The sequence below is a fragment of the Narcine bancroftii genome, chromosome 11, assembly GCF_036971445.1.
Source record: "Narcine bancroftii isolate sNarBan1 chromosome 11, sNarBan1.hap1, whole genome shotgun sequence".
Lineage (NCBI taxonomy): Eukaryota > Metazoa > Chordata > Chondrichthyes > Torpediniformes > Narcinidae > Narcine > Narcine bancroftii.
Genome location: NC_091479.1, coordinates 7,915,201 through 7,930,123, shown reverse-complemented (window position 1 = coordinate 7,930,123; position 14,923 = coordinate 7,915,201). Strand labels below are relative to the sequence as shown.

General features: G+C 40.3%; 1 protein-coding gene across 15 annotated transcripts in view; it reads right to left on the bottom strand.

The window, feature by feature from the left end:
• The window catches only part of ppip5k1a (diphosphoinositol pentakisphosphate kinase 1a), a 184,893-nt gene that overhangs the window by 93,469 nt on the left and 76,501 nt on the right, over positions 1–14,923 (bottom strand). For all 15 annotated transcript variants that reach the window (XM_069902475.1, XM_069902482.1, XM_069902469.1 and 12 more), the window contains 3 exons: positions 10,120–10,315; positions 9,039–9,129; positions 3,125–3,210 (listed from right to left, as the gene is read on the bottom strand). In XM_069902475.1, coding sequence (XP_069758576.1) covers positions 3,125–3,210; positions 9,039–9,129; positions 10,120–10,279 — 337 coding nt within the window. In that variant the 5' untranslated portion in view covers positions 10,280–10,315. The remainder of the gene's footprint in view (positions 1–3,124; positions 3,211–9,038; positions 9,130–10,119; positions 10,316–14,923) is intronic.

Genomic DNA, 14,923 nt, shown 5'->3' with positions numbered 1-14,923 from the left:
CTAACCGTCAGAGAAAGAGATGCAAAATAGCCCCTCCCCCCTCCCTCCCCAACAAATCACCGAGTGTCAGTGGATTCGCTTCCAGCAACCCCCGCAGTCTCACAGACATCAGTCCAAACCTTTGGCAACTCGAGCTCCAGATCCAAACCTCCGATACGATCAGGATCCCTTCAGCACCCTCTCGCATCCCGGTTCCAATACCTGGCATCCCTCCAACCAGTCTTGAGTCAGTCCAGCAGTCCCTTGACCGCAGTCTCCAGCAGCCCACAGCCTATGTGGGTTCCTCACCTCAAGTCACCAGCAGCCCGCCACATGTGGGTTCCTCATCCGCAGAGCTCTCATCAGTCTGTCGCCGTGGTCAGTGTCCTGTGGGTCATCTCTGTTTTTTCTCAAAAGGTCTCCCTGTTTTCTGGCGCCCTGCTCCAGTCCTCTGCTTCCCCAGAGTCTGCAACCTCTCGTGGCTGCTGCCGATCATAGGCACCGCCATCTTGGGTCCAGATCCCGCAAACGCGGGATTTAAAAAACCACCATCAGCTCCATTAACACGGTGTTTAAAGGCTGTACAGACCTGACCCCATGAGGGTGGGCTGTGTCTCTGGTCCCCACGGGTCCCCACCATAATCCAAAAGGCCTCCAAATCTTTTGTATTATCGAATGGAAAATTTTCTAACTCCTAGGTTATTGGCAACTGTTGGCCAAAACAACAAATGTGGAATTACCTGTTTAAGAACTCCCATGAAATATTATACCAAATATTATATCTACTATTAGAACCATAGAATGCTACAGCATAGAAAACAGGCTATTCAGCCCTTCTAGTTTGTGCTGACCACCATTTCACTATCCCACTGACCTGCTCCCTTTCCATAACCCTCCAGACCTCTCCCATCCATGTACTTATCCAATTTATTCTTAAAATCGAGCCTGCATTCACCACATCAGATGTAAGCTCATTCCACATTCCCACCACTCTCTGAGTGAACTTTCCCCTAATGTTTCCCCTAAACCTTTCCCCAATTCAGCTTAAAACTATGACATCTCGAATTTATCTCCCCCAGTCTAAGTGGAAAAAGCTTTCTTGCATCCACTCTGTCTATACCTTTCATAATCTTTAAATCTCCCCTTATTCTTCTACACTCCACAGAATAAAGTTTTAACCTTTAATTTTTCCCTGTAATTCAACTCCTGAAGACCCAGCAACATCCTAGTAAATCTTCTGTGCACTCTTTCAATCTTATTGATATCCTTCTTGTAGTTAGGTGACTAGAACTACACACAATATTCCAAATTAAGCCTCACCAATGTCTTATACATCTTCACCATAACATCCCAACTCCTATACTCAATACTTTGATTTATAAAGCTTTTACAACCCTGTCCACCTGCGATGCAACCTTCAGTGAACAATGTATCTCTATTCCCAAAGGGACAGACAGAGTAAATGTGGATAGGCTTTTTCAACTAAGAAAGGGGGAGATTCAAACTAGAGGACATGGTTTAAGATTGAAGGGGGAAAATTATAAGGGGAACATGAGGGGAAATTTCTTGACGCAGAGGGTGGTGGGGATGTGGAATGAGCTTCCGGCAGACGTGGTCGAGGCGGGATCATTGGTTACATTTAAGAAAAGACTGGATCGTTACATGGATAGGAGGGGACTAGAGGGGTATGGACCGGGTGCTGCTCAGTGGGACTAGGAGGGTGGGCATGGACTAGTAGGGCCGGACTGGCCTGTTCTGTGGTGTAAGTGGTTATATGGTTATCTCTCTGCATTCCCAGAATTCTCTGCTCCTGCGCACTCCTTAGTGTCCCTCCTTGGTTTGCTCTTCCTAAATGCATAACCTCACACTTGTCTGCATTAAACTTCATCTGCCATTTCTTTTATCCCATTCTCCCCGTTGGTCCAGATCCCTCAGCAAGCTTTGAAAATCTTCCTCACTGTCCACACCTCCTATCTTTGTGTCATCTGCAAACTTGCTGATCCAATTTAACACCTTATCATTCAGATCATTGACATCTACAACAAACAACAATTGTCCCAACACAGATCCCTGAAGGACACCACTAGTCAGAGGCCTCCAATTTGTGAAGCAATCATCCACTAACACCCTCTGTTTTCTCCCAAATTCAGTTTACAACCTCTCCATGGATACCTAGTGTCATAACCTTCTAAACTAACCTCCCATGTGGTTAATTGTCAAAGGCTTTACTAAAATCCATGTAGACAACATTCACAGCCTTTCCTCCATCTACTTTCTTGGTAGCCTCCTTGAAAAACAAGATTTGTTAAACACGACTTACCACACACAAAGTCCATGACTGAACTCTCTCTGTCTCTCTGAACTCCTTCCAATAATTTACCTACTACTGACATCAGGCTCACCAGGTCAACCTGGTTTATTTTTGGAGCCTTTTTTTTAAAAAAAACGGGACAACATGAGCTGCCCTCCAATACTGTGTCTAAGAACATTTTGAATATATCAGCCAGGGCCCTTACAATTTCTACACTGGTCTCTCTCAAGGTGCAAGGGAATATCATATCTGGCCCAGGTGACTTATCTACCTTTAGTCTCTGTAAGGCAGAAAGCACCTCCTCCTCCTTAATCTCCATATGTTCCATGACCCTCTGTTTGTTTCCCTTCCTTCCTTATGCATTGTGACAGTTTCCTGAGTAAATACTAATGCAAAAAAAAACTGTTTTAAGATCTCTCTCATTACATGAATCTCCACACATAGTCGATCTTCTAGGGGACCAATTTTGTCCCTTCCTATCCTTTTTCTTTTAATAGACTTATAGAAACCGTTCATGTTTACCTTCACATTATCTATCAGAGAAACCTCATGTCTTCTTTTTGCCTTCCTGATTTCCTTCTTGAGTATTTTCTTGCATTTTCTATACTCTTCAAATAATGGCAGATAATATGAAGGTAATCAAAGATACAATACAAATTTTCTGCTTTCATATTGGTTTGGAAACATCAAAATATATATATTTTTTAAATCAGTTCCTTCAAACAAAAATGGGAAAATAAACAATAGATGGAACTGCACAATGAACAGTACAAAACAAAAGAACTAAAACAGCCTGTCAATTTCACTCTGAATGTAATGTGAATAAAATAATACCATCAGGTCTGTCTGGATCACGATTTAACACTGCGTAACGAGGAAGATCAATTCCCTCTTCCTGTAAAATTCGATACACTTCTCTCCTGAAAACATAAAATAAACAATTCTTAGGCTTACATCCAGAAAACGAATATTTTTCATGGTTTATTACATTCGTTCCCATTCTGTATTTAGGATGTAAATGCAAGTAGAATGATAATCTGGAATACATCAGATGTTGGAAACGTAGAGTGAGTACAAAAAAAAAACTGGTTGACTTTTTATATGAAAATCTTTGGACAAGAAAAAAGCTTGAGCATCGCGAAAGTTCAAAAACACATCTCCCGTAATCCCAAGTTATATTAAGTTCAAAAATATGTCGGTTTTTTTTTAATTACACTGGACAACAAAAATTTTGCAAAGGTTTCCCATCTGAAAATAAATTGGGGATTATGATAGGCAACTTCAAGATGAACACAAATATAATTTCAGATTTGAGGTATCACATAGGAAGTTGGAGAAATATTAACTTTTATTGAATTTAGTGTATCGCAGCTGTTGCAACATTGACAAGACATTTCTGCTGTACTGAATCTTCCTGAAGACAAGAAATGCTAATGTTAACTACATTCATTTTCCTATTGCCTGAAGAACGCGTGCATCAACATGCATTCAATCCATAATCAATGTAATGCACAGCATCTGTATATGTGAGCTGCTTTTATACCCTGTCTGCATCCATCCTGTCTAAGCATGCCCAGGCCCAAGACAACATTTGCATACCACTTGTACTGACTGAATCCCCAGGCATGCTTGGATTGAACAAAACAGCTTGCTTTGTGGGCAATATACTAGTAGACTTAAAATATGATCAAATAATCACAAAATATCTTTTTTTAAAAATGGTACATAATAAGAAAATGTTATGGTGATCTTCATGATCCGCAGCCCATAAAATGCATCGAAAGGTGTTCAGGAATGGCATTTTAGGCAATTAAAGACCCTTTTGCACCAATATCATTGTTTACTTTATTCCAAACATTAAGCAAATGTTTCAATAATGGTGCCTCCTTGTCAGCAACCATTAATTTCGGTTGCTACTTATATATAAATTCTTCTGTCATTAATTCAAAATTCTCTTGTAGCTTTCTCAAGAGATAATCAGTTTTTGAACATATGGTTTCAATAGGGGATTATTAATATAGAAGAGTTATGAAAGGAGTCAATTAATGTCATTTGTGCAATTGAGGAATAAATATGCCAAACCCCATAATATTCTTTTTTGTTACTTTCAGTTAAGAGCATATTTGAGGTACAAGCTTGGTCCCCACTATGTTTTTATCTAGTTGAACTGAAGCAGAACTTGGTAGGAATGGAATTGTTTAAAAAATGTATTTCTTTGGTATATTCATTATTACAAGCAGGAACTCACAAATCAGGATTTCATTGATCTAGACAAAGATGGGAAATAGATTTAAATATTACAATTCATGAACGAATATGGGAGAATCTGTGTACGGATTGAATGACTGATACCATTAATGCAAGATATAGAATAGTTCAATACAACCTTTCACATCAGTTATTTCTTACCCCACAGAAGTTGAACAGATTGAAATCTGATTTTTCGAATCAATGCGTGGTGAAGATGTAGGATCTTTTATACAGTCAATGGGCTCTTATCCTAAAGTAAGGCCCTTTTGGGCAGCTCTACGTAATTTTTGGAACAAGTCGCAGGGATTGTATTTCCGCAAAGTCCTGATTTATTTTTATTAGGAAATATTGAAGGTACAAGATCTAAACTAAAATTATCAATCTATCAATTGGAACTTCTTAGTGATATCGAGGAAAATGTATTGCAATAACTTGGAAATCTGACATATCTCCGGCTACGCCAAGGTGGCATGCATAAATTCAAAGTTGTATTCCTTTAGAAAAAAAATTACTTAGAATTTGAGGAATAAATATCCTATGTTTTTACAAATTTGGTGCCCATATACCCAAATATTGGGATCAAATTCATAATAATATTCCTCCTACGCCTCTAGACCCGCAAGATTCTCCTGAGTGTTGATGATGGATCCGGAGATATTTGCTGGACAACATCTTTCTCTGAAATCCAAATATTTTCTTTTCTTTATTCTATATTTTTTTTAAATTAGGGGGTGGTTGGGAGGGAGTTTTGGGTTTTTTTGGGGTGGGGGTGAAAAAAATCATGTAATTTTAATTTGTTTCTCAATATCTGTAATATTATAATAATCATGGAAGAAAAAAAATTAATATTCAAGTGTCCAGGAAGCAAAATCTTAGTTGTCCAGTGTCACGTTGTTGCTAATCATACCTCCTGATAACATCTGATAAAGCTATTGCAAAACGAACTGATTTTCTTCCACAGATATAGAGTGAATTGATCCGTAGTTTCCTTCTTTTCTGTTTGAGGGGATTATTTTGCAAGTAAGCAGGTGGGCACTACTATTTAGAGCTCATCTCTGAGAGATTGAAAATTTGAAGAATATAAATCATTGTCTGGAATTTTATATCAAAGTACCGGTACTCTTTCTCAATGATGGTCTTTCACATAAAAATTAACTGGCTAACGCATCATGAGAATTGCAATCTTTGGCAAGGCTATTTGGCAATTCCATTAATGTTTAATAAATATTAATTTAATGTGGTGCTACAGAAGTGGAATGGTGCAAAGTGCAGGCTTCAGGTGAAATGAGGTTATAGAGCAAAGGTCAATTGGAGTAGGGCGTGCCCCGACTGCCATGAGGGTGAACAGTAATGTTTTACGTCACCAGTTCCTATAGAAGGTGGTGAATGCAGCTCAGAACAGCTCACAAACCTCACTTACCTCCATTGACACCTACCAATGCCTAGAAGGACCCATCACACCCCGGACACACCCTCTTCTTCCTTCTCCCTTCAGGGAGGAGTTGCAAGAGTGTGAAATTGCACACCAACAGGCTTAAACACAGTTTCTTCCTTGCAGTCATTAGGCTCCTGAATGATTCAAGATTTCTTAATTGTCATGTAACAAAAGAGGTATAATATCACACAAAATTTGCTTTCGTAGATCCACCATCAGCAGAAATTGCCAGGCACCTCTTACTGTTACAGAAGGTGAAGCAAAAGAGTCCCCGGAAAGTCACTGCGTTCACACAACCTTCAGTCCCAACCATCAGCAACTTGAGCTCCAGTTCTGAACCTCCGACATGATCAGGAAACCTTCAACGTCCTCAGCACTCTCTCACATCCTGTACCAAGACCTGGCACCCCTTCAGCCAGTTTTGAGCCAGTCTCCAGCAGTCCACAGCCTAGTGTGAGTCCTTTGACCACAGCCACCAACAGCCTGCAGCCTTCAAAGTTTCCTCACCTTGAGTCGCCAATAGCCTGCCAGCCGCCTGTGTGTTCTTCAGTTGCAAAGACCCTCACTGGTCTGCTGCTGTGGTTACCATCCCATAGGATATCTCCTCTGCTTCTTCTTCTCAATTGGAGGGTTTTCTGATGCCCTGAACCAGTCCCCTACTTCCCGAGTCTGTAACCCCTCGCGACTACTACCTAACACAGGCATCGCCATCCTCGGCCCAGATTCCATGGTTGCAGTATTTTAAAATAAACCAGCACCTTTTAATAGTCTGCTTAAAGCAGTGGTTTTCAAACTGCCCCCTTCAACTCACATTCCACCTTAAGCAATCCCTATGGCACAAGTGCTCTGTGATTAGTAAGGAATTGCTTTAGTATGTGAGTGGGAGAGAAAGGTTGAGAAGCACTGCTCTTGGCCCAATTGTTATTATTTTGCTTGAGAAAAATTGTCATTGGCCCATTTCCTTTGGAGTTATGAAACCATGCACATAACAAGTCAATGAGGGACGATTAAAACAGTAGTTTTCAAACTTATTCTTTCCTCTCACCTTACTAATCACAGATACTTATGGCATAGAGATTGCTTAAGGTGGAATGTGAGTTTGGGGGGACAATTTGAAAACCACTGGTTCAAAGCCTGCACGGAGCCGTCAGTAGTTGGACTGGGTAGTAGAACCCTGCAGAGGAGCACTGTCTCTCCTCTCTTTGCTCTCCACAGGTCAGCAGCATCGCCATATTTTTTAATGCATCCCCCCCCCACCCCCCATTGAGCTTTCATGTTGCTCTTACAATATATTAACTAACCTTTCTCATTGTGACCCTATTCTTTGCAATTGTGTTCTTGTCCTGCTACTTTGAACACTGCAGACAATTTTCCAGACCACTCAGAAGAACCTTTGTTGCTATGGGAGGTATAATGTGACAAACCTGAACTTGATGCCAACTTCCAGACACTCAAGCACTGTAGCACTGAGAGTGTGCCAGACGCCCTCTTTCAAGTGTGAGGACCAACAAGATCCTGTCTGATTTCTCTCAGAACTATTTCAAAGGTGGTTAAGAAAATCATCGCTCCGTCCTGGGCAAAACCAAAAGGAGGTTATCATGTTGCTGATGTTTCCATTCAACAGTGACAATATTTCATAAGGCACTTCACTGGCTGTAGAACACCTTGTGACAAGAAGTTTGTGAAATGCCTGTCTGCTATAGAGGTCACTTTCTTTCTGCAAATATGGACAGATATCCTAAAGATCCTTAATATTTTATCAATAACGATTCTTTCATGGGATGAAAGAATCCTGAGAAAGTATCCATGAGTCAAATGAATGACTTCCTCTAATCGCCAGCAAGAAATTGATGTTCCCTCATCTTGGTCGATTCCATTCCTGTCATTGATCTCAAAGGGAGGACTGGCAAGGAGCAATATAAACTCATGCAAGATGAAAAGAGGGATGGAAAGCCCAGCAGGTTCCTACTTCCAACTTGATGGAAATGTGCATTTGAGAGTTACGGCACTGAGGACATGGTTACACTATTTCAATACACAGACAGCAGAGAGAACAGCTCCTTTTCACCACCTGGCCTCATATGTAAATGGCTGAGTCACAGAATTTGGCAAGTTCAAATCAGCATGAGAAGCCTGATAAAAAGAGAGGCTCCGCATGAGACATAGGAGCAGAAATTCAACACCATTCAGTCATGAGCTGATCCATTTTCCCCACTCAGCCCCACTGCCCAGCCTTCTCCCTATAACCTTTGATGCCCTGGCTAAACAATCTCTGCCTTAAATACACCTGACCTCCACAACCACCTGTGGCAACTAATTCCTTAGACTGAAGGACATCCTCTGCATCTCTGTTCTAAGCGATGCCCTTTAATTCAATTTAATTCTAAATCTACTCTGTCCACGCCTTTCAACATTTAAAATACTCCCTCGTTCTCCTAATTTCCAACTAATACAGGCCAAAAGCTGCCAAACGCTCCTCATATGATAACTGATTCATTCCTGGAATCACCCTAGTGAACCTCCTTCGAACCCTCTCTAACATCAGCACATCCTTTCTTAAATGTCTCATTTTTTAATTTCTTTAAACATCTGACTCAAGCAGTATTTCATAGTTAGTGATCAAAGTCCACAGCAGCTTCTGCCTAAGGCCTCAAACTAAAAAGATGCAACTTCACATCAGCAAACAAATAATCAGGAGGATGGATTTTAATCTTTCATTTGGATCATTCCTTTCAAACAAAAGTGAGCAAACTGCCCCAAATATAGGCTTATTGAGCATCTCCTCAAACTTGCTGAGTGTAAAGCTTACTCTGGAAATAGAAGCATTCCTGCTTTTTTTTATTTCGTCTTAACCATCGGATTTTAATGATCTTATATGCTAGTTACGTTTAGGAGCTCAACTCACATGGAGACCTCTGAAGTAATGTACTTTTTCTTTCCTGACTAAACTCTTGTAGCAACACAAATTAACTCATCATTTTGGATCAAGAACAGACGCTCACAGAATGGAACATATGTGACAAAAATGGAAATGTTTTTCACTTTTAATTACATGGCACATACCTGTCCTGTATATAATACTGCATATTCAAGTCATTAATGAGCACCGGATTCCTGAGTTTTGCGTAAGCCACTGCCTTATCCAGTGGAAAACCTGGGAGGTAGAGGAAATAAAAGAACAACTTGTAACCACCTAAAAACCTGCTAGGCTCCTTTCCACCAAAGTACCATGTCGTTTAAGCTTCATTCATAGATGCAAGCAGGTCACCATGGATACCTTCATGGGCACCAGCTATGCCTGCCTTTTTGCTGGCGATGTGGAACAATCCCAAGCTCCCATTGTGCTCTCCTCTCCATCAGAGAGACTGGACACAGATTGGGAGATCACTTTGTTCAGCACCTCGGCTCTGTCCCTCACAATAGTGTGGATTTCCCAGTGGCCACCCATTTCAATTCCCTGTCCCATTCCTTTGCTAACATGGCTGTCCATGATCTCACGCACTGCCAGACTGAGACCCCCTGCCTATTGGAGGAAAACACGTCATCTTCCGTCTGGGCCCCCTCCAACCAGATGGGATTGACATCAACCTCTGGCTTCTGTTAAATCCCTCCCCCTCCTTCCCCCTGTCGTCTGTCCCCCAGCTCTCCTCCCTTTGCCCTCTGTCCCATTTCAAAGAGCCAAAGATCAATTCTCATCTTTCCTCTTATCATATGCAATTAACACCTTTTGGCTGGTGGTCTGGACTCCACCCCCTCTCACTCTTCAGACTTTACTCAGATGGCTTCCTGCTTTTTTGCATATTCCGAAACATCGCTAATAGATCTTTACCCCTCTTGGATGCTGCCAGACTGGCTGACATTTCTTTGTGTTTTGACACAAAAGCACACGCATTTGGGCAGTCACTAAATGAGAACGTCACCTCTCAAAAATCAAACCTAGTCTACCTTAAGTAGAAACAATACTGAGTCGACAGTGTCCTTTATGTAGTAAATATAAAAATACAAAACCGACATTTCAGGTACGTGTCGTGGGTGTTATCTCCTTCTTTAGCCAATTTTATTTGTGACAGTGTCTTATAATTTGTATTTAATTAAATAATTCCTCTTTTACATGCAAGCAGCTCCAGCTCTTCCTAATGCTCACCTCTGGAATGAAAAGAGATCAAACAATCACACACGGGCCAGTTCTCCACTGGCTCATTCAGAACGATGTCCTCATTAAATATCACAACACTGATGTACTCAAATTTACACAGTCGTTCCAGGATCTGTGTCATTGGTTTCGATTTCGATTTCTTCGCCATCGCACAAATCCCCACCAAGATTTGGCGCTCAGGAGGCTGGGGAGAGGGAAAGAGAAAGTAGAACATGACGAGGTTAAGATTTTCAATGATTTTTTTTTTAATCTAGATCATGTCGTCGGCTGACCAGATGATATGGTGATTATCACACTACGCTGATTGGTCACATGCTAAAACCAAAATTAGCTACAACGGTTAATTGGCTGTGAAGTACTTCGAGATATCCTAAGCCAGTGGTTCTCAACCATTTTTTGTCCCCACTCACATACCACTATAAGTAATCTCTTATTAACCACAGAGCACCTACGGCAGAGGATGTCATAGGTGCTCTGTGGTTAGTAAGGATTACTTAAGGTGCTATGTGTGTGGGGACAAAAAGTGGAGAACCACCATCCTAAAGTCGGAAAGGGTACAAAAGAAATGCTTTTATGTCAGCGTAACCTATTAGGTTATCAATCTCAGCACATGGAAATGCTCCACAGACTTTCAAAGTTACATGTACTGCATAAAACAGAGTAACATGCTGGCTAGAACAATGGTTCTCGGCCTTTATTTTCTACTCACATACCACCTGAAGTAATCCCTTAATAACCACAGAGCTGTCACAGGTGCTCTGTGATTAGAAAGGGATTACTTAAGGCGGCATTCAAGCAGAAGAAGAAGGGTTGAGGACCAGTGGCCTCAGCACTCATAGACCCACATGAGGAACAGTGGCCTCAGAAAAGCTGACGCTTTTCATCTCGATGAAGCATCAGCCATTCTTTTTCTTCCCCTCCTGCTGCTTCATTGTGTGCTGAGTTCCTCCAGTACATTAGGTTTGCTCCATCGTGGATTGCAGTGCAAATACATCCAAAGTGGCCTGTCTGCAAATTCCAGACCTATTAATGGGGTTATTCTAACCAGTTGGTCCCAGTTTGGAAACAATTCGGAATTTCAATTAATGCCAGTCTCTCCGGCTTTGCCAAGTCCCAGGAATAAATCAGATTTTTAAAATGTACAAGTTTCAGAATATACTTCTGATGGAATTAGGGGGGGGTGGTCAAGGATGCAAGTTCTGCCCCAGGACCTGTGTACTTCAAGCCAAAGATAAGTAATCCTTGCTCCATGATCGAACCACACAAGATGGCTGTGGTTCTTTGATACAAAATAGGCTGCTCAGCTGATCATTACCACATAAACATAAACATAGAAGCTCCACTAACTAACACCACTACCTAGTCTTACACTCAATTTATCCAGGTAAAAGGATAAATCTATGGGTTCAACAGCACTTCATGTCCTGAGCAGTTGCAAGATACTCTACAAATGCATATATTTGGAATGGAGTCATGTTGCCTGTCTTCACATTATATAAAAAAATTATACCAAACATCTCAATTTCATTGCTCGCAATTTGAATCTCTTCATAATGAAGTCCTTGGGGAAAATGCAGTATTACATGGATCCATTACATCGAGAATCAACTGGAATTTTAAATACTGCATTACAGTATCGGGGTTGGAATCAAAGGATCTGCAGAATGGAGTTGTCTACTTAAGCCTCTCAAGGAACATATAGATTGATGTAGAATAGAGGAATTCTGGCAAATACTTTAAAGATTAATTGCTATGAAAACTTTATGACTTTATATTATAAATCATTAAATTACATTGTTATTGCATAACAATGTAGGACAAGGAGATAAAGTTGAAGGTCAAAGGGCATTCAGATCGATACCAGTCAACATGGTGCACGGAGCTCACCGTAAGTGATCATCCGCTGGCTGAACTCGGAATTTACTCCTTGTGCAATAATTCTTGATAGGCAAGTGGGAAAAGGCATAATCACAGGAAGACACGCAAGTGTTTTTTTTTTCCACTAATGTAAAGACATTGAATTAAAACTGACAATATAAATTAGAAATCATTTTTAACATCCCAGAGATAATGAATGATGCCAATAACTACAGTACATTTCACTCCTGTAAAAATAGCACAGAAGGTGGAGAGCAGGAATTGCGTTTCCCGAACCATGCCTATTTGCTCAGTGGCCAAAAACATCCATTTCATTATCTTTCACCTCTGCAGCATGTAGACCTAGAAGTAGTGAAGAGTTATAATCCATTTTCTTTCTGACATAATACAGCCTGTAGATTATTCAATGGATTGCCCATTTAAGTTGTTCGTGGAGAAATTATATAATTCAGAGGTATTTTTGGAAGAGATTCAAGCTACCTGGTGAAATGGGACATGTCCTTACGTGGAAAGAGTCAAAAAGTCATTGAACTTTTGATGCACGGAAGTTTGTTATATCATTCTCATCTTATCATTAACTTGACTCCTACCCCCTTCATTTCTATTTTTGGAGTGAGTGGCCAATGGATTTAATAGTGACTTTTCCCAATCCCATGTCGTGGCTTTTGCTTCCCTTGTTGCTAGAAGGGCCATTTTGCTGAGGTGGAAAGATGCTGTCCCTCCCACTCATACTCAATGGCGGCCGGATGTCGGTCTCTAGAAAAGAACAGGTGTTCTACTACTGCATTGGATCTTTCTTTCTTTCTCTTTGGGGTCCTTTTCTCAATTACTTTCAAAACTTGTAATTATTTTGTTTTTTCCCCCCATGATCCCATAGTTATTATTAGTAGCAGTGGACTCTTTAACTTGGCTAGCAACCCTCACAGGGTGGGGTTTGATTCTTAGTTTAGGAATATATGGTTTTTTTTTCTTTCCCTTTTCTTCCCCCATTGTTATTTGATACTTGTAACTTGATATTAATTTACTTTATTATTATTAACATGTGTACCTATGTATTTTGCATTTGTTAAAACCATGTCCCATGGTCAGGTCATGGAAATTTCATTCATATTATTTTGAATACATTTTCATAGCCAAGTTACAACATACCCAATTTTCAATAAAAATTGCACTTGAATAAGACAGAGCATTGCAGCCCTGAGTTCTTGAGCCAAACTGAACCTGCAGGATTCGGTACACAAAACAATGATTTGACCTTACTGAAAGGATAACCCACACAAAATGACAACGTGCCACTCTGCACGTATCAAAAGCCCCTTTTATACTTGCGCCCCATTAAATTGGCCGTTCAGTGTCCCAGGATAGAACTGGAAGTTTGCCTTTTCACACCTGACTACTCCTAACTGGGACTGTTCAACCTTCTCCCAGTGACGTCATGACACATCTGCCCTAAATCCTGATCAATGTATTATGATCTCATATTTGAACAAAATTAATCATGCCTAATTATAACATGATTAAGCTTTATGTGCGGCACAGAATGAGCCCTTCAGCCCCTGTTGTGGTTGTGCCAATCTATATCAGGGGTGGCCAAACAGCGGCTCACAAGCCAAATGCGGCTCTTTGACTTTTAATATGTAGCTCGCTGCCGGTCTCTCCCCTCGCCCGCCCAACTCGCGCTGTTAGTCTCTCCCACTCGCCCGCCCAACTCGCGCTGCCGGTCTCTCTCCCTTGCCCGCCCAACTCACCTCTTTTAAATAACCTGTTATTTGTAGCATTGTATTTTAGTCATAAAATATATAATTATAAGACTAATTTTGTAAGGTGGAAATCTGGTTAAAATATTCCTCATTTTTTGGTTTACTTTTTTGTTTACACATTTGTGATTAGTGAAGCAAAAACAAATTAACAGTTTAAAAACTCCATGCATGAATAAATATTATTGCATTTAATATGCATTTCTTAAAATTTATTTAAAATTTTTGTACAAAATGTGTATTTAACAATATTATTGCATTTAATATGCATTTCTTAAAATTGATTTAAAATTTTTGTACAAAATGTGTATTTAACAATAACAATGTATGTGTGAATTTTGTTCGTGTCCTGCGGCTCTCAAGCATCTGAGCTTTATCAATTGTGGTTCTTACATTAAGCAAGTTTGCCCACCCCTGATCTATATAAAACTTTATAAAGGGACCATGGTGCTAGCAATAAATAGCAATAGTGGACAATTTTTAAACAGCATGGAAAGTTGGTTGTGCTTATAGTACACAAAGTCAGTAGCTTTTTCCTACGGTAGTTCCTCGATAGTACTACCAACTTTCTCACGCTGTTTAAAAATTGTCCGTTATTGCTATTTGTTTCCTCTCTCCTGCTGCAACTTTCCAAAGTTTATACCTTTATTTTAATCTTTTCTTCCTTCACGTTTCTGCACTTCATGCAAAAACTTGGTTCGTTTCAATCCCACAATGCAATGATTGCATGATTGAATGATTGTAACGTCAATCCCTGGCGTGAGATGATGTCATCTGATGCCGACATTGACCTGATTTTGCTTTCACACGAGACACTTTGAAGGCCGATCACTTGCAAAGCGTGAAAGGGGCTAAAAACATTTAATCCATAACATCAGACTTTTTGTCCTGAACACAAGCAACGGGTTTGAATGGATTAATGTATCAGTTTCATTTCTAATGCACTTTGTAGTCAAACTTTTATATACATTATAGTTCATACAAAAATACTCTGTCCATCCACAGTGTTTCCAGCACCCTATTCCGCCTACTAAATTTATGCACACCTCCATTTTGAGCACACAGCAGTTAGAAGACAAACTCAAGGAGATTAGCTAGTATGTGAAAAACAAACACTGCAAACGCTGGAATTTTAAGGAACTCAACAGGTCAGGCAG